The 24,777-nt window shown below is 43.8% G+C and overlaps 1 protein-coding gene across 1 annotated transcript in view; it reads right to left on the bottom strand.

Moving 5' to 3' along the window:
- Nucleotides 1-24,777, bottom strand: part of ELK3 (ETS transcription factor ELK3) — a 91,553-nt gene that overhangs the window by 5,046 nt on the left and 61,730 nt on the right. Inside the window, exons 3-4 of the mRNA XM_074271317.1 lie at nucleotides 15,068-15,865; nucleotides 1,099-1,221 (exon numbers count right to left, since the gene is read on the bottom strand). Of these exons, the coding sequence (XP_074127418.1) occupies nucleotides 1,099-1,221; nucleotides 15,068-15,865 (921 nt within the window). The remainder of the gene's footprint in view (nucleotides 1-1,098; nucleotides 1,222-15,067; nucleotides 15,866-24,777) is intronic.

Raw genomic sequence — 24,777 nt, 5'->3', positions numbered from 1 at the left:
AAAGAGGTAATGCTCTGGCATTCAGGGGTCTGCTTAACCAGGCCCTCCTCTATCTTTCCAGTCGTCTTAGACCTTCCTTCCTTCCAAACGTCCTATCAACAAAACTGGCCTGTTTCCAGTTCTCAAACAAGGTACTCTGTACAAACAAGATACTTTGGGCTTCCTTTAAGGCACGGCTAAAATCCCACCCTAAAAAGCCAGGACCCTTGAAACTCCAATTCAATGTCTCCCATTTGTATGCTGCTTATACATCCACATTGTCTCCCCCGTTAGAGTGTGAGCTACGTGAGAGCAGGGACTGTCTTTTGCCATTTTCTGTATCCCCAGTGACAGACGCCTCATTAGGGACTTAATGCCAGCTTCCTGAATGAGAAAACGCGATGGGGATGTGGGTGAGCCCCCAGATCTGACCCCACTGTGTGACTTGTCACTCTCTGGGGTACTCTAGATCATAGTTTCTTCAAATGAAGAATGAGGGGACTGGAGTAAATGCTCATTACATAGCAGCTGGGACCCTGTGGGCCTTGTCTGCCCATGGCCCCCCTCCTCAGAATAACATTTTTAATGTACATCTCCAGTTTATCCTTGCAAGCTGTCTCTCCCATTAATCTGACACATGGTAGACTTGCAAACTGATCAGTTACACAGCAAATCAATTATGTTAAAATAGTTAACTATCCATCCCTCCTCTTTCCTCTCCTCTCCCTCTGTGTGCACATTAAATGTGCATTTTTCTTCTCAGTGCAGTTAGTTATAAGTTACAAGGACACCATTTGTATAAGTTTAGGGATTTTGTCAAATACTCTTTTTTTTCTCCCCTCCAATCTCCAGTCGGCAGTTCTTGGCTTTTTCGTGTATAGATCTTTTGGGTAGACTACTCAAGTGTGGGCGTCCCTTCCCAGAATCATCAAAGTATAGGCCTTAACATTTTTTTCCCTAAGTTCCCAGACCTTATATGAAGAGTCCCTCCCCTGTGTGATGATCTAATGCTCCCTATCTATCAACAAGCCCTGATGTAGAGGAAAAACTCCCTGTTCCTGAATTACCCCCGGCCCTGCCTCCGGAGCAGCAGCAAGCACATTCATGTCTGAAACTCACCTGGAACAAAGTGTTGGGTCCTTGCAGCTGGGCAGAGCTCAGGGGGGCCACGGGGCTCAGGCTGCTCCAGAAGTGAATGCTAGACAGCAGCGGGCTGGGCGTCAGCAGCAATCCATTTGGACTCTACAAAACAAGCACATTACGGTCACCTCCATTTCTGCAGAAATGGCCGCGCTGCGTCTTCCAAGCACGATGGATTCATGTTCAATCCGTCGGTAAAAGAATCTCAGAAGTTCTAGCACAGTGTCTGACCCAGAAGAGGGACTGTGTACTTTTTTTATTCATTAATTCATTCACCAAGAATACATTTATTCTTCATTCATTCATAGAAGGCATTTAAATGCTCATTCATTCATTCACATAGAAGAAGTAAGTAAATCCTCACTGAATCGAGTTGAATTGCATTTGCCAAGTGCCTGCATGATGCTGTTCATAAATGAGGAGCAGTTCCTGACCTCTTGAAGCTTCTGTTCTTTTAAGGAAAACAAGCAGTTAACTTTTCTGAAAAAGATGAGCGATTTTCTCTTCCCCAAAATGAATCTAACTCAAGAAGCATTTAAATCAATACCTGCTGTTTGCAGTGAGACGAGACTCGGTGAGGGGCTGAAGCTACAGAGCCAAAACTGGCATCTGTGTCTCTGCCCTCCAAGAGTTTCTCTTGGAAATTGGAGGAATAAAGCATGGACCCAGATATTTAAATACAGGATAAAAACAACATAAAGACAATCATCTCAAAGGACTGGGGATAAATGGCAAAGGTCTGGGGCTCAAAATCTAAGACTTTTTCAAAGGAGGTAATACTCTGCCTGTTGAAACAAGTGTGTTGCTTAAAAAAAAAAAAAATCCCTTAGGTTTCTATTGCTTTGTTGTTCGGCCACGTCTGACTCCTTGTGAGCTCTTAGGGGGGTTTCTCAGCAAAGATACTGGAATGGTTTGCCATTTCCTTCTCCAGTTCATTTTACATATAAATCTCCCGAGCTCCAGTGACTTCCAGTGACTAACCCAAGAACACAAAGAATATTAAGCAGTGGAGCAGAGGCCTGAACTCAAGTTTAAGAAATGAAAGCTCATTTTAGGGAGATTTACAGATAGAAACCGATTCCCAACGCCAAGCTGTTTCCATAACTTCCATCTACCTCCATCCCCATTCTCGAAAAGAGGTTCTTCAGGTACACTTAGACAGATTTCAGGAAACCTATGGGGTGGGTGGGTGGGGAATTACATCCTGATTTTCTTTAACTTCAGATGGAATTTAACATTTCATTTCATTTCAAACCATGTTTCTGAGCAAAGGTTCACAGACTATGAGACTGCCAGAGAGATCCATGACCCATGAGCAGGCTGAAAATCCCTGCTCTAAAAGGATGTCTTGCCAGGCTGGTCTACCCTTTTTGTTCCCAGACTGTCTCTTACCAAGTTGGTTGACAAAGGGATCAAAAACATAAACCAAATGAATCTAAATCTTTAACCCCCATTATTATCATCCCTGCCCTATCCATGAGCCTTCAAATGCTTTTTTCCTTTTTACATCACTTCCATTTTCAAATATAATTCCTTCCCCAGTATGCAGAAAACAATCTTAGTCCCAGTAAAAGGGAAAGTCAACAGAGCACAACTGAACAGCCTTCCATTTGACAGTCCATTCAGTGCTCCACACTTAGTGTCTGCTACCTCTGCAAAGAAAGGATCCTGCAGATGCTGGAGGCAAGGGCCCCCCCTTCCCTGCAAGCTTTGACTCTAGTTCCAAATTTTATCCCAGCCAGGGAGGAGGATGGAAGAGAATACACAAGTGATCATTTCTGGCCATGTTCAGTTTTGGTCTTGTAATCTATCTTAAGCCCGATTCTTTTTAAGGCCAAAAATCTGGATTTCCCAGGAGGGTGAGCATAGAGCAACTGAGAAATTCTTAGTCTGTAAGCCAGTGAGGTTAGTAAGAAACACTGACCCTGTGCTTTCGGCATCATTCCTATTCTCTGCAGGGAAAGCTCTCAGCCTTAGCAGCTTAGCTGCTGCTCGTGACATGGCAGCCTCCCCTAGGGAGGCTTGTGATGTCAATGAAGGCCTTTGTCTGCAAGGGACAGCAGCAGGGGCCAAGAGTGTCACAGACTGCATCACTCTGGATGCTGCTTAGGCCGAGGGCAGTGAAATCGGGACAAACATCCTGAGCTCTGGAGCCCTAAGGAGCTGCCAGGAGCTGAGGCTCCTGCTCCCACTTGGCTCAACTCAGACCTGGAATCGGGAGCACGGGAGTGGGAACCTGCCTTGGAGAGCTACAGGTGATTCATTTAACGCAGAACTCTAACCTTCCTCAGCCTCGGTTTCCTCATCTGCAAAATAGGAAGAATAATGGCACCTTTCTTACCAGGCTGAGGAGGATCAGAAAACATGTAAATACTTTCTGATCCCTAAAGTGCTACACAAACATAAGCTATTCTTGTGGTTGTAAATTGTGTGAATAGCTGCGATCACTAAAGTGAATTTACAATTCCTGATTCGATTTCAGTCATTCAGCAAACATTCATTAAGCATACCTGCCAGACACTGGACTATTTTGACTCGGCAGAAACACCAACCAACACCCCACTACACACATTCCCCCAAAAGAGTTGGGCAGAAGAGGCTGCAAGATGGACAGAGAGAGCATTGGTCCTGGACTCGGGAGGACCTAATTCCAGACCCAGCCTCAGATGCTCCCTAGCCGAGTCACTTGGCCCCGGTTGTTTCGGAAGCAAAGACTGAAAAAAAACTATGGCTACAGAACTGTCCACAGACTATACACGCCAGACCTGCTACTTCTATAGATCCCTTTTTGGGTTTGTTGTTGTTGTTTTTAGGAAAACATGAGCTTAGCTTTAATCACTGGGTCACAATGCTGACCAAGCTCCACTTTACTATTTCCTCCCTTCTCCAAGAGACGGAAAAGTACGCACCCCTCCCTCCACCCATCCCTTCTCTGCAGAGGTCAGAGATTCTGCGTTTGGAATGGGCACACAATTGATCAGCCGCCAAGCTATGAAGTAGTGCCAGACACCGCCCAACATGCTGGGGATAGAGAGATAGAAAAATGAATTATTAATTTGAATGCCTTACTCATTTTATGTATTGCTCGGCATCTGTGTGGAGATAGGGGCTAAGAACGAGTAAGACCTCGTTTCAGTCAACAAGCATTTCTATAACAACAGCAATAATACTGATAACATGGTTATGTTTGTAATTATATAATTCTAACAACAATGTAATAAAATGATAACAATGGCTTGAATTTATATAGAGCTTTAATGTTTGCCAAGGACTTTACAGTATTATTTCCTCAAATTAGGTGCTGTTTTCTTTTCCATTTTAGAGCTGAGGAAAGGAAACGAGTTGAGTTGACTTGCCTAGGATCACATAGCTAGTAAGCCTCTCGTGCTGCATCTAAACTTCATGACCCCAAGTCCAGGATTAATTAAGTCCTTCGTGTGTGCTCGGTTTTATGTGACATCCTGCCTTCAGCACTTTCTGGCTATGTGACTTGCATTCTCTCAAACTGTCTTATCAATTATTGGTTAGTTCTACTGAACAGCCTTTTTAAAAATTCTTTGTTACAAGGTTCAGAATGGAGGGGAAGAGGGGAGGTATTTTCTAAAATTTTAAATAAATTATTTAATTTAAATTAAAATTTTAAAAGAACTTTTCACACAGGGAGGTAATTTAGTCCAAAGGAAGGAGAGACTTTGGATTCGTGTCACTTAAGTTTAGCCACTTTGGACCTCAGTTTCCTCAAGTGAAAAATGAAAGGGTTGACCCAGATGCTCTCTGCTATCAAACTCTGACATCATCTCATGGCCCTGTACCATCAGCTTAGGAGAATGGACCATCCTTCTCAACAGTTCTCCAGATCAGCATTTGATGGTGTGGGGAAGAGACGCAGCTCCTTCTGGGCAATCGATAACTTTGGCGCCTGACAAGTGTTCTGACGAAGTCGCCAGGCTCTTACATTTGGCATGTCCAACCACAAGAAGGCCCCTCATCAATTTTTCATGGCAGAAGTATTCCAGGGTCCCTGGGGTCCATATCCATGAAAAGCTCTAACCCAGTTGGCAGTCTAAGCAGAATTCTCCACACAGGGTAGCCCCTCCAGAACCACAGATGGAAACTGCCCTTTCTAAGCCCAAACAGGGCATTTCTGGAATTGCTGTGGCCATAAAGGTCACCATCTGGTGGCTGGCCTTCCAGAGACAAGCCTTTCTGGACCTCAGTGATGAGACTTCAGAAAACAAACACGTAGTCAAAAGCAAAAAATCCAAGATTCAATCAAAGCATCCAACTGAATGAAAATGGGCTGTGGAGAGAAGGTTGTCCTGAGTCAGAAATACTGGGTCAAGTCTCATTCTGTCTGAGGGAGCCTGGGCAAGTCCTTGACCTCTCAGTGCCCCCTGGACAACTCAAGGGCTAGAAACCCAAGAATGGGAGTTGTTTTGCATGGGGAGGAGAAGAGCCTTCGATGGGGATTTCCTTATACCAATGAAATCAAAGGTCTAGGCCTTGGAATAACGTATAGATAAATAATCAATCACCAAGTATATATTAAGTGCCAATCAGTGTGCTAACCTCAGGGGATGTTCTATCCCTCTTTAAAGGGCATCTCGGATAAAGCCCTGGGCCTGAGGCCAGGAAGTCCTGAGTTGGAATGATCCTTCACACACTTAATAGCTGTTAGTCATGGCAAAGTCACTTAAGCTCCGTCGGCCTCAGTTTCCCCATCTATAAAATTGGGATAATAATAGCACCTATCTGCACTCACCCATTGTTGTGAGAAGGAAATGAGAGCGTATTTGTATTATATGAATTTAAATGGAAATGAGAGTATTAAAGCACTCTATAAATGCTAATGATCATTTCCATTACATTCCTGTGAAGTAAGAGGGGCTTGTGATTTCTACAATAAGGAGGATTCTCTACACTTCCCGGGGCATCATGTGAAGGTTCATGATCTGCCTGGAGTCAGAGTCGGGATTAAATCTCAGGTCTCCATTCTGAGCCCAGAACTCTCCACTCGTATGTGACAAATGAGCTCAGCATCTGAGGCCATTTTTTGATAATGGGACCCAGTCAAAGTTAATTGTGTTCCAACTCCAGAAATTTGTCCTGTATTCAATTCTTCATAATGTCAAAGACCTGGAGTTAAAAGGGACAGGGACTTTCCGTTCTCCCTCCCCATTTTATAGATGAGGAAACAGGCCAGATGTCCACAGTCTCACACGGAGTATGAAGTGGGATTGCAGCCCAAGTTCTCCAACTGCAAAGGCAATTCAGCCAGCATTTGTAGGCTGGTTATTTTTATTATATTTTATATGTATTATTTTTATATTTATTTTAATTTATATGTATTTATATAAACACTTCTGCTGTGTTCTGGGCACTATATGAAGTGCTAAAGATATGAGTGAAATATTCCTGCCCTCAAGAGCTTACATTCTTCTGGAAGGAAATATAACTTGTCCACAGATCACCAAATGAAAGAACATACGAAATAAAAACAAAGAACCTAGGGGAGGTGTTTGAGGGAGAGATTAACAAGGGAAACAAGTTGGAAAACAATCATTAAGAGTCTAACTTAGTTCTAAGCAAAAGGAAAGATATTTTTTTGTCCTCCAAGGACCCCAGACAGACCTTCTTACAAGGAGATGATCCCTGAACGAAGCCTTGATGGGAGCAGAGATTAAGGAGGAGTATGTTCTGAGTGTGCTACGGGGGCAAGAGAGAATGGCTGGCCTAAACAGGCCCGTCTGGCTGAAGGTCAGACGTGTAGGGGGACTCAAGGAGGATGTGCCATGCAGTCAGTATTCCAAAATCTGCACCCTCGGAGGGATCTGAGATTTTTGCACATTTCAATCACAAGGGAAGACACCAGATTGTAGCCTGAAGATCCAATAACTTGAAGAGAATGTTTTCCGTGCTTTCTAGGTTTAAAATGTTATTTATAATATATGCAAATAAATACAGTGATATTAACACTTCTCTCTTCCCCATGAAGATCATGCCATCTTAGAGGAGAAAACTTGGGTGTGGGAAGGTGGTAGAATCCTAAGGAACACTGACATTAGCAACAGAGGTTTTGAATCTCATCTCTGATGCTTTCTACCTTGAACAAATACCTCCTGAAATTTCAGTTTCCCTCTCTTGAAAATGAGGGAGTTGAATTGGAGAACTACTGGGTTCTTCCCAGCTTTAAGATCATGGTACCATGACCTCTTTACCAGAAGTCAATGAACTTCTTCTCTGGGCCTCTAGATAGAAGGTGTTTGATCACATATCTAAGATTCTCTCAGCTCTCAAAGTGAAGTTCCAGCTCTAAATCTCTGATCTTAGGATTCAGACTCAGTTTCCTTCTTGTTGCAGAAGAAAAATCAGGTCAAAAATAGAAAAAAATGAGAGGGAAAAAAAAGTAACCAAAAAGGTGAAAATATTATGCTGTGATCCATATTCAGTCCCCATAGTCCTCATCTGCAGATGGCTCTATCCATCAGAAATCTATTGAAAGTGAGCCTCCATTTCTCTAGCCATCAAGTGGGGGTGTTGGATTCAGTGGCCTTGAAGGTCCCTTCCAGCTCTCAGTCTATAATCTCATGAACCTATGAACTTCAGAGGCTATTTTGTCTACTGCCAGCCAGAATCCCCTCTATAATCTACTTGTTTATCCAGTTATCCAGGCTTTATTCAAACTCCTCCACAGATGGTGAACTCACCATCTCTCATGGCACTTTTGGATGGGTCTATATTTTAAGAAGCATTTCCTGGCAGCAAACCTCACCCCGGGCCTCTACAGCTTCTACCATAGCTCCTGATGCAACAGAATATTTCTTCTCCTTGACTGTCTCTCTTAAAGTAAGCAATTACCCAGGGCAATCTTCACTTCCTTCAACCATTTCTCAGATGGCATGAGTTCAAAGCTCTCCGTCATCTTGTTTTCTCTCCTCTGACTGCTCTCTAATGTGTCAATGCCTTTCCTGCATTGTCAGGCCCAGGACAGAACATAATATTCCAGATGGCATCTGATACAGACAGAGAGCAGGAGGACCAGCGCCAGCCTTGTTCTAGCCCAGGCTCACTCAACCTTTCTTGACTCCGTGGGCAGCCAATCTGATGAAGCTCATGGATCCCTTTCCCAAATTTTATTTTTAAATGCATGAAATAAAATACAAAGGAAGTTAAGTATGTTAAAATAATTTTTGGAATTTTTTTTAAAGTTCTAAGAACTCAAGAATTCCTGATCAAATGAGATTAGATCTGTAAGGCATTTAGCACAGAGCCTGGCAAGTCTGAGGCACTCTGTAAGTATTTTCTCTCCTTATCCCCTCCCATTTTACATTCTATGTTTATCTTAAATGGAGACTTATAACACAGCTTTTTTTTTTTTTTTTTGATTGCTGTATCATACCGCTGACTCATTGAACTTACAGTCCGTGAAAATCCCCAGATCTTTTTCAGAAGAACCACTGTTGAACTCTGTCTCTCCCGTTTCTAGCTGTGATGATGATGAACCCAAGCATGAAACTTGGCATTAATCCCTATTAAAATTTCATCTTACTAGTTTCCTCCCCATGTCCTAGCCTGTCTAAAGTCTCTTTGGATCCTGGCTTTCCACTCACTTGGCTCCTGCAGATTAGCTTTTTCTTGCTTTATGTCATCTGCAAATTTGATAAGCGTGACTTCCAAATCTTTATCCAAAACATTGATAAAAATGTTAAACCATATAAAAGCCAAGAACAGCTCCCTGGAGCACGACACTCGGGCAGGAATTTTCTTAACCTTTTCTGGATCAAGGAGTCCATTAGCATGGTGGGGAAGCTTCACAGAATGATGGTTTTAAATGTGTAAATAAGAATTCATGGAATTACTGGGGAAATCAATTCTACTTACACAGTTATTGAAATATATATATTTTTAAAGTTCATAGACTCCAAGTTAAGAACCTGTGCTCAAGAGATCTCCTTCCAAATTGACATTTAATGATCACTGACTTCTCTTTGGATTCCAGCCATTCAACCTGTCCCAAATCCAAACAACTATACTATTGTTTGGCTCATGTCACTTCTCATGCTCTTTATTCAAATGCTGCACTACAATCTAATTGTAGCTACACTTTTCCTCTGCTCTGCTCTACCACGCTAGAAACCGTGTTAAAGAAGACGAGCTTAAATCTGGCAGGGCCTACCCTGCTGGAACCATGCTGGACCTTTGTGATCGCCGCTTCCTTCTTTAGATGCACACTAACCATCCCTTTAATAATGTGTTTTGTTGCTGAGCATTGACGTCAGACTCGCTGGGGTGAGAGCACGCAGCCATTCTCTTCTACTTGGGAAATCCCCCTTTGCCCTTATTCAATCCTCCATCTTCCTCTAAAGGCCTCTCACAATGGCTCAATCCCACGATTCTAAAAAAGCCATCACAGCAAGCATAAATAAGCAGGAGACCTCAAGAAGGGGAAATTTAAGAGCAAAAAATAAACCCAACCTGCCTTATAAGAGCTGGTCCTAGACCCAAAATAAAAGAATATTAGAAAAAAATGATCTAATTCTATATTGACCCATGGCAAATCACCTGTCCTGTCAAACAGTCTCTAGGCGCACAAATTGTAGAGCAGGCACCCCACTGTGTGAGGACAGGGAGTTTCCTCGTGGAATTTCCCTACGGTAATGAGATCACAGTTTTTGACAAAACAAAAATCTGAACCAAATAGATCGAACAGCTTCCTGGTTCAAGTCCATGCTGGATAGCAGAAATGCTGGTTCACGGGAACCTAGATTTGAGGTTAGGAAGGATCCCCCAGCTGGTCTCTTGTCCTGTGAACTAAACCCCTCTGGGTAGCCAACACCGGAGAAGTCACTGGCAGGCACACAAATGGAGGGGTGGGTGTGTTCTTTTCACAACCCCTGCTCCCATGCCCCGTGCCCCTCTCCCGCTTCCCCCCGAGGAAGATGGGGAGCCCCCCAGCTGGGATGGAATGTGGCAGCACCCCCTCCCTCACATCCACACCCCGCTTTATCTCATGCCTAGCATATGACTTCAGCCCCAAACCATCACATCAACTGGGTAAATGAAAGAAGGATGTCAGCTCTAAAGTTACAGCGTCTAGTACGACATCAAGCTGGAATCATAAACGCTGGCTTGTTGCTGCTTATAAAAAAATCCTTACTCTGGTGGCGGCGAATCTCCCTACTCTGTGACGGGCTTTGGAATTCTGAAAATGATGGATGAGACGGAGGAGTCGCAGAGTTTCACCTGGGAAGGGAGGTTCCATACTGAAGAAATAAATCCCCACTGCCCCCTCTCCCCAGCCTCCTCCCACCTCCCACACACAAGCGAGTCCTAGTTCCAACAGTTAGGAGCACAAAGCTTAGTCGGGAGGGCCCCTGCCTCTGACCCTTAGGGACTGTGGGATTCCAAGCAAGTCCCTTAATCCCACTTCATCCTCAGTGTTCTCTGTAAAATGGGGAATGGTCCCCTACTTCACAGGGTTGAAGTAAGGATCAAATGACAACATAGAAGAATTTTTTAACCTCTTAAAAAACTTTAAAGCACTAAATGAATGCTATTAGAATATTGGAATATATTATATTTTATTAATATATTATGTATTCATATTACTTCCACTAATATGAATATATAATGTTATCATAATGTATGATACTATAATGAATGCTATTATAATTAATCTTTTAGCAATCGGGGTTAAGTGACTTGGCCAGGTTCATGCAGTGACCAAGCATCTAAGGATTTGAACTCAGCTCCTCCTGATCCCGGGACTGATGCTCTATGCACTGCACCATCTAACTGTCTCTCATTTTTTTTTGAGTTCTGAAGAAAAGACTTTATAAAATTTATGGTGCAATTCAACTCTTACTTTAGGTGAGGATGGGATCCAGAAACTTGAGTCTGATCTTCCTTTACTCTGACCCTAACCCGTGAGATGATTTGGGCCTCTGTCCAGGAAGGGGGCTTGGGCTAAATGGCCTCAGGGCTCCCTTGAGCTCTCACAGGTTCACGGGGCCAGCGTGGCAGCCGGGTCTGAGTCCACGTCGGGCACCTCCCACTCACCCAGGCTGCATCTCACTCCACAGTGGGGTGTGTCGTTTCCCTCCCGTGGAACGTTACCTCTTTGTAGGGCAGAGTCTACCTTTCATCCTTGAATCCTCAGTGCCAAGGGCATAGTAAGGGCTCGAGAAATGCTTGTTGGATGACAAAGTGAAGACACGAGACACGACCATATAAAAGAATTTTTTTAGCTTTTTTTAAACTTTAAAGCTAAATGAATGCTATTGGAATATTGGAATATATTATATTATTATTAATATATATTCATATCACTAACATGAACATATTATATTATTATAATATATAATATAAGGAAGGCACTTATAATTATTTTTTAGCAAGGCAATCAGGGTTAAGTACAAGGAGGGAATCACATCACACATATCACACACATGAGAAGTCGAATCTCCTGTGCTCTCCAGGGCTGGAGAGGGATGGAGTTCTCGCGTCACGTTCTTAGCCTGATGCAACCAGATCTTCAGAATCAGTGAGGTGCAAATCCCCCACCGGGACCGTCACCCAACCTGCTCCAGCCTGGTTTCAGACCGTCACCCAACCTGCTCCAGCCTGGTTTCAGGCCATTCCAAGACTCGGCCATTTCTGCATTTTTAAAAAAACTATTCTTAGAGGGAAGGACTTTCGTGGGAGTCCGAACGGCCTCTGGTTTCCAAACCTTTCAATGATGAGACCGAGAGAAAGGACTATTCCCGGACCATTCACCTGCTCTTAGGGGTGTTTTGCTTAGGAAGAAAATACCTGGTTTCAATTACATAGAGAAACACTAACATTTTGTGGCCTATCCCCGTCCTTACCTAACTGTTTTGCGTGTTTAGGGGGACTCTGGTGAGGACGCAGCTCACTGAGGTTTGTTTAAAGTGCGGTGAGCATGTCCCCCCTCCCCCAGCCTGTCCGGAAAGTAATGGCAAGGATTTACAATACTCTAACATCTGCAAAGAGCTTTACAGATAGCATCGTATTTTATATTCACACCAACCATAGGTGGTGGGGGCTCTTGCCATCGCCCCCACTTTACAGATGAGGAAACTGAGGCAGTTTTTCCAGCCAGTATTAGATCTGAATTCGGCTCTCCCTGAATCCACATCCATCCACTGCCTCCAAGTTTTCGTGAGCCCAAGTCAGATGGGAGAAAGGGATCATATCACACAGACCAGGCCTCGCTGGGCCACAGAAATGGACCAGCTCAAGCCCACCTCCCAGGATGTCCCTGGCTTGACCCTCTGGGCTCAGTTTCCTTGTCTGTAAATTGAGGGAGGTTGGCTCCCTTCCACGAGCTGGAGACCTGGCAGGGAGCCAGCCTCTGTCCGTCTCGGGCTTCTCGGCCATCGGTCCGACGTCTAGGACCCCAGTAAAAACGCGGAGCCCCGGCGGATGAGAGGCAGGGCACGGAGGTAAACCAAGGAGCCTCAAGCCAGTGAGGTCAGCGCCCTCCCCGGTAAAGCGGCGCCGCGCGGCCCGTCCTGCCATGAAGCGATTGCCTCTAACTGCGGCTAAGCTTATTTATTCCTAGCCCCTCTGGCTGTCCTGAAAAGCTCTCCCCGGGAGGAAAAGGCCATCTGGCTGAGACATCTGTCACCCGGGGACGGCCAGAGCCGGCTCCTCCCCCTCCCCCGCCGCCTCTCCGGCACCCGGAGACTCGGAGGCAGAAGCCTGGGCCGGACCGCTCGCCACGAGTGGCCTTGGGCAGGCTCCTTACTGCTCCGAGTCTCAGCTCTGCCATCTGTAAAATGGGGAGAGAAACTTTCACACTCCCTGCCTCCCAGGGCAGAACAGGGGGAAACACCTGGGGGTGTCACGTGCTCACTGATGACGTAATTGCTAACATTTATATAGCACTTTAAAATTGCAAAGTGTCACATGTACATACACACACACAGATGTATAAATATGTGTATATGAAGATGTATATATATACACACAAAAAGGTGTTATAAATATGGAGATACATACACACAAAGTTGTGTAAATATACATATACACACATAAACATACACATGAAGGTGTGCAGATATACATATACGCACATCTTTTTATGTAAATACATATTTGTGTAAATTTATATATTTATAATACATATTTATATAAAGATGTGTATATATATATATTTATAATTTATTTGATATTATCCTAGAAATGACCTATTGTTACCCTTCACGCTGAGAACTCGGTGGCAGAAGCGCCTCCCCCCAAAGATTCGATAAACGGCAGCCCGAGGCGCCATGCGCTGCACCAGATCCAACAAGCATAAAACACTCCCTGCCTTCAGGTAGGTGAGGACGTGGGAAATAGTTGAGCATTTATAAGTAGGACACTTTAAGAGTATCACCTTGTCCACAACGGCTCGGAGACACAGGTGCAGTCACAGTTCCCAGAACGGGAGGCACACAGCAGGGAACTGTCTGAGGCGGGATCTGCACTCGGGCTTTCGCGGTTCCAGGCCCGGCACTTTGCACTGTGGCGCCCCCTAGCAGTCTGAGCTGGGGTGACAGAAGGTAGTCCGCAAGGCCAGACTGCATCCGCCCAGAGGTCTGTAGGATAACCTACTTTGGCCAACAAGTAGGCCCGGAAATAGCACCGGGCCGCTCCCTTAGCTGGGAAATGCGGCACCGGAGAACTTGGCTGGCTCGCTTCTCGTCCACCAGACAAGCCTGATCCCTGCTCTGCTCCCTAATGAACGGAAAACTCGCAGGAGGCTTTTCTTCTCCAAATGTCCATCGGGCCCAATGGCGGGGCTCACCGTTCCCGGAAGGAGAAGGCGTGTTTTCAGACCAGGAGAGAGAGCTCTATTTTAGCGAAAAAGAGGCTGGTTTTTTTTTAGCTTTGACACAAACTATATGAAACAGACCGTGGTATTGTGAATATTCCCCTTTTTTGCTTGATTTTCACCCCCATCTCCTCCCCTTTGAGATTGCTTTGCCTATGGCCTGATTGGCAGTGAGGCGGCACCCTAGCGCATGGAGCCCCAGGCCTGCAGTCAGGAAGATGAGCTTTCTTCCCAAGTTCAAATCCAGCCTCAGACACTGACTAGCCGTGTGGCCCAGAGCCAGTCACTCAATTCTGTCTGCCTCAGTTTCTTCATCTGTAAAAAGAACTAGCGAAGAAAATGGTGAAACACTTCAGTATCTTTGCCAAGAAAACCCCAAAACGGGGTCACAGAGAGTTGGACACGAATGACTATGGGAGGTTGACCTTAAAGCCCTCTGCCTTTCTGAGCCACGGGCTTCTTCTGTCTGTGAAAGGGGGATGTTGTCGATAATTACACATCCGGACTCACAAGAGCTGTGAGAATGGAAATGCACAACAGTGCTTTTCCATCAAAGAGATCGTTAACGTGTCAGTGTGAACACACTGAAATCCCTGGTCCAGGCCTAAAGCTGGCCCAGCCAGGACATTCTCCTTGGTTGTCAGAAAGGACGCATGTTTCCGTAATGATGTTCCCATCTTCTAGGCCTTTGGGGATCGTAGGGCCTAGAAGGCCACATTTGATCTCAAGTCCTCCTGACTTCAGAGCCGGAGCTCTATCCACTAGGCCATCTGGCTGCCCCGTGAGTTTATTTTTTACGCAAAGAATTAAATGTTGGGGCAGCTAGGTGGCGCAGTGGATAGAGCCCCGGCTCTGAAGTCAGGAGGACCTGAGTTCAAATCCCATCTCAGACACCTAAGACTTCCTGGCTGTGTGACCCCGGGCAAGTCACTGAACTCCATTTGCCTCAGCAAAAAAACAAAAAACAAAAAACAAAAAAAAAAAAAAAAAAAAAAAAAAAAAAAAAGGATTAGGCCTTGGCCGGACATGGGCTGCCTTTTACAGCGGACATTTCCCAGGCTCGGGCTCTAAGACTGATCGCGCCCCAGAGAGGCTGGGGGAGGGACTTACCTGCGCCGTGAAGAAGGCCGGAGTGAGGGACCCCGAGGGGAGGGCGGGGCTGTTGAGGGCAATGGAGCCGAGGTCACTGCCGGACAGCACCAGCGGCGGGGCGGAGATTTCCAGACCTTTGGGTTTTTTAGCCTTTGGGGGCAGAGACGGCGATTTTGCCTTGGAGCCCGCCGAGAGGTTCAGGGGCTCCAGAGAGTCCGAATCCCGGCAGCCGGACTCGAGGAAGAGGCCCCTGGGGTCAGACGGGAGCGGGGAGGCGGGCGACAGGGAAGGGGACCGCGAGGAGGCCGGGGACGCGGAGGAGACGCTGGCCGCGCCGGGCAGCATGAGGGAGGAGATCTTGGCCGACACGGAGGAGGTCAGGAAGGCCGAGGCGGCCGCGGCCTCCGAGGTGGACGGCAGAGTCACCACGGGCCTCATCGCCGACTTCTCCGACTTATTAGTCACAAACCTGATGACCGTCCGGACCTCGTCCAGCGGGGGCGCGCCCCCGTCCGGCGGCTCCTCCAGCTTCTCCACCTTGATGGGCTTAAAAGTGTCCGGCGCGCTCTGCAGGGAGTTGATGGTGAAGGAGGAGTAGAGGCCCGAGTGCAGGTACTCGTTGCGGCTGGCGCTCTTGAGGGCCGCCAGCCCGTGCTTGGGCGGCTCCCGCGCCTCAGCCGGCGCCTGGCAGTCCGCCTCCGGCAGCAGGAGCCCCTCCCGGCTCAGCTCCACCGCGTGGGGGTCCATTTTCAGAATCTCCGGGAACGACACGAACTTGTACACGAACTTCTGGCCGATCACCTTCTTGATGATGTTCTGCGGACACAAGAGCACAGGGCGCCGCGTCAGGGCGGGAAGGGAGGCCGAGCCCAGCCGGGCCGGGCCGCGGGGTCCCGCCGAGCGAATGGCGGCCCGCCGCCCGAGTCCGGCCTGGCCGGTCCTCGTGGGCCGCGGGGCCTGAGAGAGGGGAGGGAGAGCGGAGGGAAAAGCAGGGGGAGGGGAAGGGAAGGAAGGGAAAAGAAGGGGAAGGGAAAAAGAAGGGAAGGGAAAGGAAGGGGAAGGGAAGGGGGAGGGAAGGGGAAGGGAAGGGAAAGGAAGGGGAAGGGAAGGGGGAGGGAAGGGAAAGGAAGGGGAAGGGAAGGGGGAGGGAAAAAGAAGGGAAGGGAAAGGAAGGGGAAGGGAAGGGAAAAAAGAGAAGGAAGGGAAGAAGGGGGAGGAAGAGTAGGGAAAAGGAAAAAGAAAGGAAAGGAAAGGAAAAAAGAGACAGAAGGGAAGGGGAAGGAAGAGTAGAAAAATGGGAAAAGAAGGGAAGGAAAAGGAAAAAAGAGAGGGAAGGGGAAGGAAGAGAAAAGAAAGGAAAGAAAGAGAAAAGAGAAAGGAAAGGAAAAGAAAGGAAGGGAAGGGAAAAGAGAAAGGGAAAGGAAAGGGAAAAGGAAAAAGAAGGGAGAGGAAAGGAAAAAAGAGACAGAAGGGAAGGGGAAGGAAGAGTAGGGAAAAGGAAAAAGAAAGGAAAGGAAAGGAAAAAAGAGACAGAAGGGAAGGGGAAGGAAGAGTAGAAAAATGGGAAAAGAAGGGAAGGAAAAGGAAAAAAGAGAGGGAAGGGGAAGGAAGAGAAAAGAAAGGAAAGAAAGAGAAAAGAGAAAGGAAAGGAAAAGAAAGGAAGGGAAGGGAAAAGAGAAAGGGAAAGGAAAGGGAAAAGGAAAAAGAAGGGAGAGGAAAGGAAAAAAGAGACAGAAGGGAAGGGGAAGGAAGAGTAGGGAAAAGGGAAAAGAAGGGAAGGGAAAGGAAAAAAGAGGCAGAAGGGAAGGGGAAGGAAGAGTAGGGAAAAGGGAAAAGAAGGGAAGGGAAAGGAAAAAAGAAGGGAAGGCAATGAAAGAAAAGAAGAAGGAAAAAGAGAAAGGAAGAAGGAAAAAGAGAAAGGAAAGGGAAAAGGAAGGGAAGGGAAGGGAATGGAAGAAAAGGGAAGAGAAAGAGAAAAAAAGGAAGAAGAAAGAAAAGGAAGGGAAAGAGAAGGGAAGAAAAAAGAAGGAAAAAGAGAATCAAATCTAATTCTACTCTATGGAACTTTTAAAGCAAGTATGTAAATTTACAAAATTAAAATCTTTTTAAAAAATTCCTGCTAACTCTTAAAGCTGCAATTCAGAAGCATTAGGACAAGGCCACCAGATATCAGTGCCCCCCACCCTGCCTGCACCCTGTGCCACATCTGTTCACTGCCAGAACCTTGGGTTCTCGAACCCACAATTCTACCAGCTTAATTCCATTGACTCCACCTGTCCTCATTCTCCCCCTCATAGCTAAACAGATGCCAAAAGCAACTTGGTAAACTTCCTGGCCAGCATAAGTAAAAAGTGCTCTAGGCCTCGTGGCCAAAGGTTTGCAGCACACTTTGAGGGAAATGTATGGGAAAACTGCCTCAAAGGCAGGGGCAGCAGGGAAGTGAAAAGAGTGCCAGTAAGGCCAGAGTTCAAGTCCAGCCCCCAGACATGTCCTGAGCCGTGTGACCCCAGGCAAGTCACTTTACCCTGTCTGCCTCAGTTTCCTCCTCTGTAAAATGAGCTGGAGAAGGAAAGGCAAGCTACTCCAATATTCTTTTGCCCGGAAAACCCCCAAAAGGGGTCCTGATGAGTCAACACGACTGAAACAATTAAAGAACAACTACCATCTGTCAGGGGCATCCTTGATTCTTTATAGGTTTTTCAAGCTGAAAAGTTAAGAAATTAGAAAATGATTTAAGATTATGGAAGATCTTAAATCCAAGTTGAAAATTTATAGATTTTTTACATCCATTTTTACAGATGAGCAAACTGAAACCCATAGGTTGATGAGCAAACATCTATTAAGTACCTACTGTGTCCATGCTAAGTGCTAGGATACAAAGAAAATTAAAAAAAAAAAAAAAAAAAGATCTCACAGTATAATGGAATCTAATAGATTAATGATTTTTTTTGAGGGGAGGGGAGAGGGAGCAGTTCACATGGCAGTAAGTAGTAGCATCCGGATCTGAACACTTCCTGTGCTTTGTCCACACTCCTATGCTGTTATCCATGTTCTGGTCAGACCCAGTTTCTTTTCTAGCTTCGTTTACACCTGGAAACGGATTGGTGTAATGGCTAGCATTCTGGAACCAAATCCCGCTTCAGGTACTTACCAGCTGGCCCACTCAATCACCCTGAGCCTCAATTTCCTCCTCTGTAAAGTGAGGGGATTAGACTAAAGGCAGTCCTGGGCTCTCTACAAGCACTAAAGTTATGAGCCTATGACTCAGTGTTTCTGTTATCATTCAGTCATTTCAATCGTGCCCAACTCTTTATGACCCCATTTGGGGTTTCCTTGGCAAAGATTCTGGAGTGTATTTCTAGCCTGAGTGACATAGAGAGACTCAATAAAAAATGTAATTTTTTTTTAAGTTAAGAAATTAGAAATATGTTTAAAAGGATTGCAACACATTTAACATATCAGATTGCTTGCTATCTTGGGGAGGAAAGGGAGAAAATTTGGAACACAAAAATTTACAAAAATGAATGTTGAGCCCAAGGTTTTGCAAGGGTAGACGTCGAAAACTATCTGCATATATTTTGAAAATTAAAAACTATTATTAAAAATTAAAAATAAATGAATGCTGAAAACTTAATTTACATGTATTTGGAAAAATAAAATACTCTTTAAAAAAAAAGAAACAAGAAGTGTGAAGCTTTCAAAGAAACTCAAGAAGACTTGTATGAACTGATGCAAAATAAAGAAAATAGAACTAGAACAATTCATACATGCGCCATAATCAAATAAAGGAAAATTATTAAGATTATCATGTGTTCAATCATGACTTTATACCTCTCCTCTCCTGGAAGAAATTAGGAAGAACAATTTGTTCCCACTTTCAGATAGAGTCAAGGAGTACCAACTCCCAGCTGGACATGCTCATTTGTTATGAGAGAGGGTTTCTGTTTCAGAGGTGGTAGGCAAGTAGTGAGTAAGGATAGAGATCCTCAAAATCAATAAAACTTTAGAAATAAAGAAGAGGTTTATATGACAGAAATAAAGAAATTTCATTACTTTCCTTAAAATGTCATCTATAATTTTACAAAAATAAATTTTAACAAAATTCATGAATTCACATATAATCCCCTTTTTTCTGTTGTTTGTTATATTGCAAGATTGGCTTTTGTTGAGGATTATACTTATTACCAACAACATAAAAGATGATAGAAAAAGAAAAGGCTTTCAAATAGGAAAGTAGAGTGGATCATGGAGGCTTCCACCATAAATAACCACAAGGTCAGGGCCTATCAGACGTGAAGTGGAATCAGGAGACAGGGGAGTTCACTGGTCGCCTGGAATATTTCATAGCAATGAATAAGGGGATACATGCTTTTTGTTGCCTGGCAACCTGGCAAGAGGTCACCTATAGCGGGCTCCACTAAGTAGCTTGATATGATTTCAGGATGATCAAACACATTTATTCTACCTAATAGGCGTTGAATAAGCTCATTTTAAATTCCCCATTAAATTTTGATTCACGAGAAATGGATGGCTTGTCTAGATGGGTATTTGGAGAGAGAATAATGGAATCAGAAATGGGGTACAATTATGGCGCCAGAGGAGATGAAAATTCAACCCAAAGGGAATATAGTCCACATGGGGGTGGGAAAGCTAATGATGTCTTTGGAAGATCATTTCAACTAAAGGTTGTAGATTGAAACCCCCTAGTGAAAAAGGACCTATACTTTGCACAATTATGAATGCAGGAAGCTGCCAACAGAATCCTTCACACCATTAAAAATAATAATAATCTTTTTTTCCTTTCCCTCATTAAAACCCACGTGTATTTATTTCTGTTATAAGTACATTCTAAGATTATTTCATAGAACTGAAGAATCTTAGGGTTAGTAAAGACTCCATGGGTTTCCTCATACAACTCCTATTATACCATGAATCCCCACTTCTTCTGCTAAATATATTATCCCATCTTCCATTTTCCTTGCCTTCCCCTTTTTGCCCCCACCTCATCTTACCTTCCTTTCCAATCTTTCCCCACAGCTCATTGTCCTACATCCATACAGGTACTATAAAGATGTTAATGATGGTAGTGAATTGGTCCAACCACTCTGGAAAGCAGTTTAGAATCAGGCTGCAAAAGTCACCAAACTCTGCATACTCTTTGACCTAGCTATTCTACTACTAATTCTAGATCAAAAGAGATGGAGGTTAACAACTAGAACTAAAAGAGAATGACCCAAAGGAAATTTTTCCAGGTTGTACCTTGGAAAAGAGTGTTCTGTGAGAAAACACTGAATCTTGAAAGTGTGAGTTCTGGCACTAACAGTAGTAATGAGGTCAGCTCCTGGAGACTCACTTGCCTCATATAAAGCTGTTGTAAGAAGAGCACTTTATTTACCCATGAAATGGAAAAGGGCTAAGGAAAAAAAAAGGATTACTGAATAAGAAGAAAAGATGAATATGAACTACCCAGAAAAACAAGGGAAGCCTTACACGGTTAGTGCTGAGTGAAGCAACTACAAGCAGGAAATCAGTATCCACAATGACTACAATGTAAATGGGATGGAGAGTAGCACAAACTGGACACTCTGTAGTTCTAATGAGCAATATGGTCCTAAAGAAGAGATGGGGATGAAATAATGTAGCAGGTGGCTACATGTGAGGAACAGTGCATATACTACTATGTTTAGTTAATATACTAGTCAATTTTGCAGAAAACTGCATTTTTAATCTCTTTTTTTTTGTCACAAGGAGGAAAGAAGGAAGGATATATTTAGAAACAAAGGGCATGCGGGGCAGTTTTATGGTAGTGGATGGTGAGCTGACTTCACTGGTAGGAGGAATAGACTTCAAATTCTTCCCATGACACACACTGGTTGCGTGACCAGGGGTAATCACTTGACCTTTCTTTTTGTGTCATTCAGTCATTTTCAGTCATGTCTAATTTTTCATGACCCCATCTGGGGTTTTCTTGGCAAGGATACTAGAGTGACTTGCCAATTCCTTCTCTAGCTCATTTTAGAGAGGAGGAAATTGAGGCAAACAGAGTCAGGTGAATTGCTCTGGGTCACACAGCTAGTCTGAGGCTAGACTTGAACTCAGTTCCCATCTTCCTGTGACTGTGTGACGCTGGTCAAATCAACTCATCACATATAAGTTCCCTATACTAATAATACCACGGGTCTAATTCCCATTCTTAATAATAATATAATAACAATATTATTATTTAATATCATGTTATATAATGATAATAATATTCTTCACTGTTCATATTTAATGTTAATATCGAGTTTTTCAAAGAATGCTCATTTGTCTTTTTGATTATTCTGATTATTTCAATAAAAACTTTTTTCAAAATGTGCTCAGGCATTTAGTAGACAGATTGACATCTGGTTTAGGGCATCTCTGACAAGCTGAGGCAAAGGTGATGTTTTATTCAGTTGGAAGTAGACAAGAAAATAGATGTGAAGACCCTAAGCCCATCACACTTAGCATGGCCAACACTTGACATTCACTATGGAGAAATCTCCAAACAGTCGAAATTAATTAAATGACATTAATGGGCCTTGAGGGGCAGTTGTGAGCAATACTGAAGCGCTGACTGGCCTTTGGTTAGATTGCCATTATGGGTTTACAACACAGGAGCCTCATGGCAGACCCTATAAAGTGATGCAAATGCTAACCAGATGCACCAGCCAATTGTGTGTGTGTGTGTGTGTGTGTGTGTGTGTGTGTGTGTGTGTGTGTGTGAGAGAGAGAGGAGAGAAGAGAGAGAGAAGTATGGGGGGGAGATTAACAGTCAAAGCCAGTGCTCCAATACTTAGCATAGCTCATATCTCTTCTGGGGCTGGGACTGGTACAGCAGATGCTGGGAATGAACACAATGTCCTATGACAGAGAAGCCCAGGGGAACCCCAAGAACAGCAAAGGAGGCAATAAGGAAGCTCGTGGTTCCTGTATGAACAGGAATCCAGTTACCCAGAGATCACCTGGAATGCTGAAGTCACTAGGACTACAATCAAAAGCAGGCTGTAAATCGGACTGTGCATTGGAAAACCAACAATAAAGCCACATGGTCCAACTCCACAACACCTTTCATGTTTAGAGACTAATCATAGCTAACAGTCCTAAAGCACGGGGGTTCTGAACCTGGAGTCCACATGCTGGGGAATTGTGGAGAGACTTCAGGGGAGTCATGGAGAAAAAAATCTTAATTTTAATTTAATTGGCTTCCATTACAATATCTCTTTTATTCTAAGCAATTAAACATAAGAAAGAGTTCACAGGTTGCCAAAAGGATCAGTGATATTAAAAAAAACCAAAACAGTAAATAGCTCTTCAATATTTGCAAAGTGCTTTACAAATATTATCTTATTTCTGGGACTTTTTGTTATTTATTTATTATTATAATTATTATTGTTGTTGCTGAGGCAATTAGAGTTAAATGACTTGCCCACGATCACACAGCTAGGAAGTGTTGAGTGTTTGAGCCAGATTTAAACTCGGGTACTCCTGACTTCAAAGTTAGTGTTCCATCCATTGTACCACCTAACTGCCCCAATATTATCTTATTTAATCTTTCCAACAGCCTTGTTGCTTTATAAATATTATTATTTTCATTTTACAGATGAAGAAAACAAGGCAGACAGAGGTGAAATGACCTGCCCACAGTCAGACAGCTAGTAAGAGTTTGAGGCAGGATCCACACTCAGGTGCAGCTGATGTCCAGTCAGCTAGGACTCCTGGGGATCATGTGATCAGATGCCAACCAGCCCAACCTCGTCATTTTACACAAGAGGAAAGAAAAGTACAGAGAGATGGGATGATTTATTTGCAATCACACAAGGTAGTTAAGCAATTAAGAGGTGGGACTCAAATCCAGGACTTCTCACTCCAGAGTTGGTATGCCGTCCCTCAGAAAGATTATTATGAGGTTCTTATTAATATAATAATATAAGATTAATATATTATATTAATATATAATTAATAAAATGATCTGTAAAATTAATAGCTTAATGATCATTTTGGCAAAGTTACCACTATTGTGCCTCAATACCTATAATTTTTAAAATTCCTATTAAATATTAATAATATATAATAATCACAGAGGAGGAGGAAAGGGAGGAAGAAGAGAATAATTATGATAATGGTGGCTGGGATTTTAATATGTGGTTTCCTTAGTATGGGTTAAGAGGTTCCCTCTTCCAATACAATATAGAGCAGTAACTTCTCTGTAAATTATCATTGGACAGAGCACTCTCCTTTCTGACTTTATCAATAAATAAGGCCATTTGGGGCCTCAGAAGTCCTTTTCCTCCATCAGCTCTCATCAAGCCCTAATTTTTGTAACCCAAAGCCATATGTTCGCATGCACACACAACCACCTGCAGACACAATCCTGTTTCTAACATCTCAGAATAAAACAAGCTGGCAGATAAAAGCCTGGACTCTTGTCTCCAGCTCTCCGCTCTCAGATGGAATTGGCTGACTCCCTCAGCTCCAAGGGGCTCCTTTCTTGTGGTTTACAGTGGGATTCTGTTATTCTCTGGCACTGGGGAGCTGCTGCATGTGAAAAGCCAAGCCAAAATTAACTAGCCCAAGATGGCTAGCTTCAGACCTTCCCTTTGCCCGTAGAAACGGGGTCAGTCGTAAGCAGGGCCACAAGGAGGTCCTTCCCAGCTTTCCCTGGCCCACTGCCCCAACCATGTTTTAATAGACCATATGCTGGACTTGCGCTCTCCCATCAAAACCAATAGTCTGTCTTTTGGCATGTAGACCGCTTCTCATTGGGCCAAGAGCTCAAACTGCCTCCTGGCTCTCTATAAACACTCGTGGTTCCTTTTAATTTAAAATCTTCTAATGTGTTCATAAAAATAAAATAAAAAATGGCTCCCAAAACAAAAAAAATTCCCATATTTCTTCCTACTGAGTAGAAGTGCCGTTGGCTAGGAGCTGAGTTATTTTAGCATAACCACTGACTTCTCTGTTACAGGGATGAGGCCTGTTGGGGACTGTTATTAACTACCTGCTGATACCAGCATTTGATCCCTCTGAGATCTTAGTTTCCCCTTAAATTAAAAAAACAGAGAAGAGGGTAAGCTGTGGTACTAAGTTGCTTTCATTGATAATTAGTGTTTTATTTTTTTCCCCTGTTACATATATTAAGAAAAATTTTAGCACTCATTTTTTACAAGATTTTGAGTTCCACTTTTTTCCCTCTCTCACTCCCTGCCCTGTTCTGAAGATGGTACGCAATTTGATGTAGTTTATACATGTGTTATCATGTAAAGTGTATTTCCGTGTCAGTCACAGTTATGAAAGAAGGAACTGATCAGAAAGGGGAAAAAAGCTTGAAAAAGAATAAAGTAAATGAAAAAAATGCTTTGATAAACATTTAAACCCATCATTTCTTTATCTGGATATAGATAGTATTTTTCTTCCAGGCCTTTTGTACTTATGTTTGCTTTTTATTGTTGCTTTTAAATTTTTTTTAAATTGTATTGCTAAACTACTGTCTATCTACCCAGGTTACTTATACCTTCGGAATCTAATACTTAATGTGCAACAAGAAAATGGGATTTACACACATATATTGTATCTAGGTTATACTGTAACACATGTAAAATGTATGGGATTGCCTGTCATCGGGGGGAGGGAGTAGAGGGAGGGATAATTTGGAAAAATGAATACAAGGGATAATGTTGTAAAAAAAAAATACTCATGCATATATA

Source organism: Sminthopsis crassicaudata, chromosome 5 (genome assembly GCF_048593235.1).
Source record: "Sminthopsis crassicaudata isolate SCR6 chromosome 5, ASM4859323v1, whole genome shotgun sequence".
Taxonomy (NCBI): domain Eukaryota; kingdom Metazoa; phylum Chordata; class Mammalia; order Dasyuromorphia; family Dasyuridae; genus Sminthopsis; species Sminthopsis crassicaudata.
The sequence above is the reverse complement of the archived record's forward strand: the minus strand, read 5'-3'. Positions and strand labels throughout refer to the sequence as shown.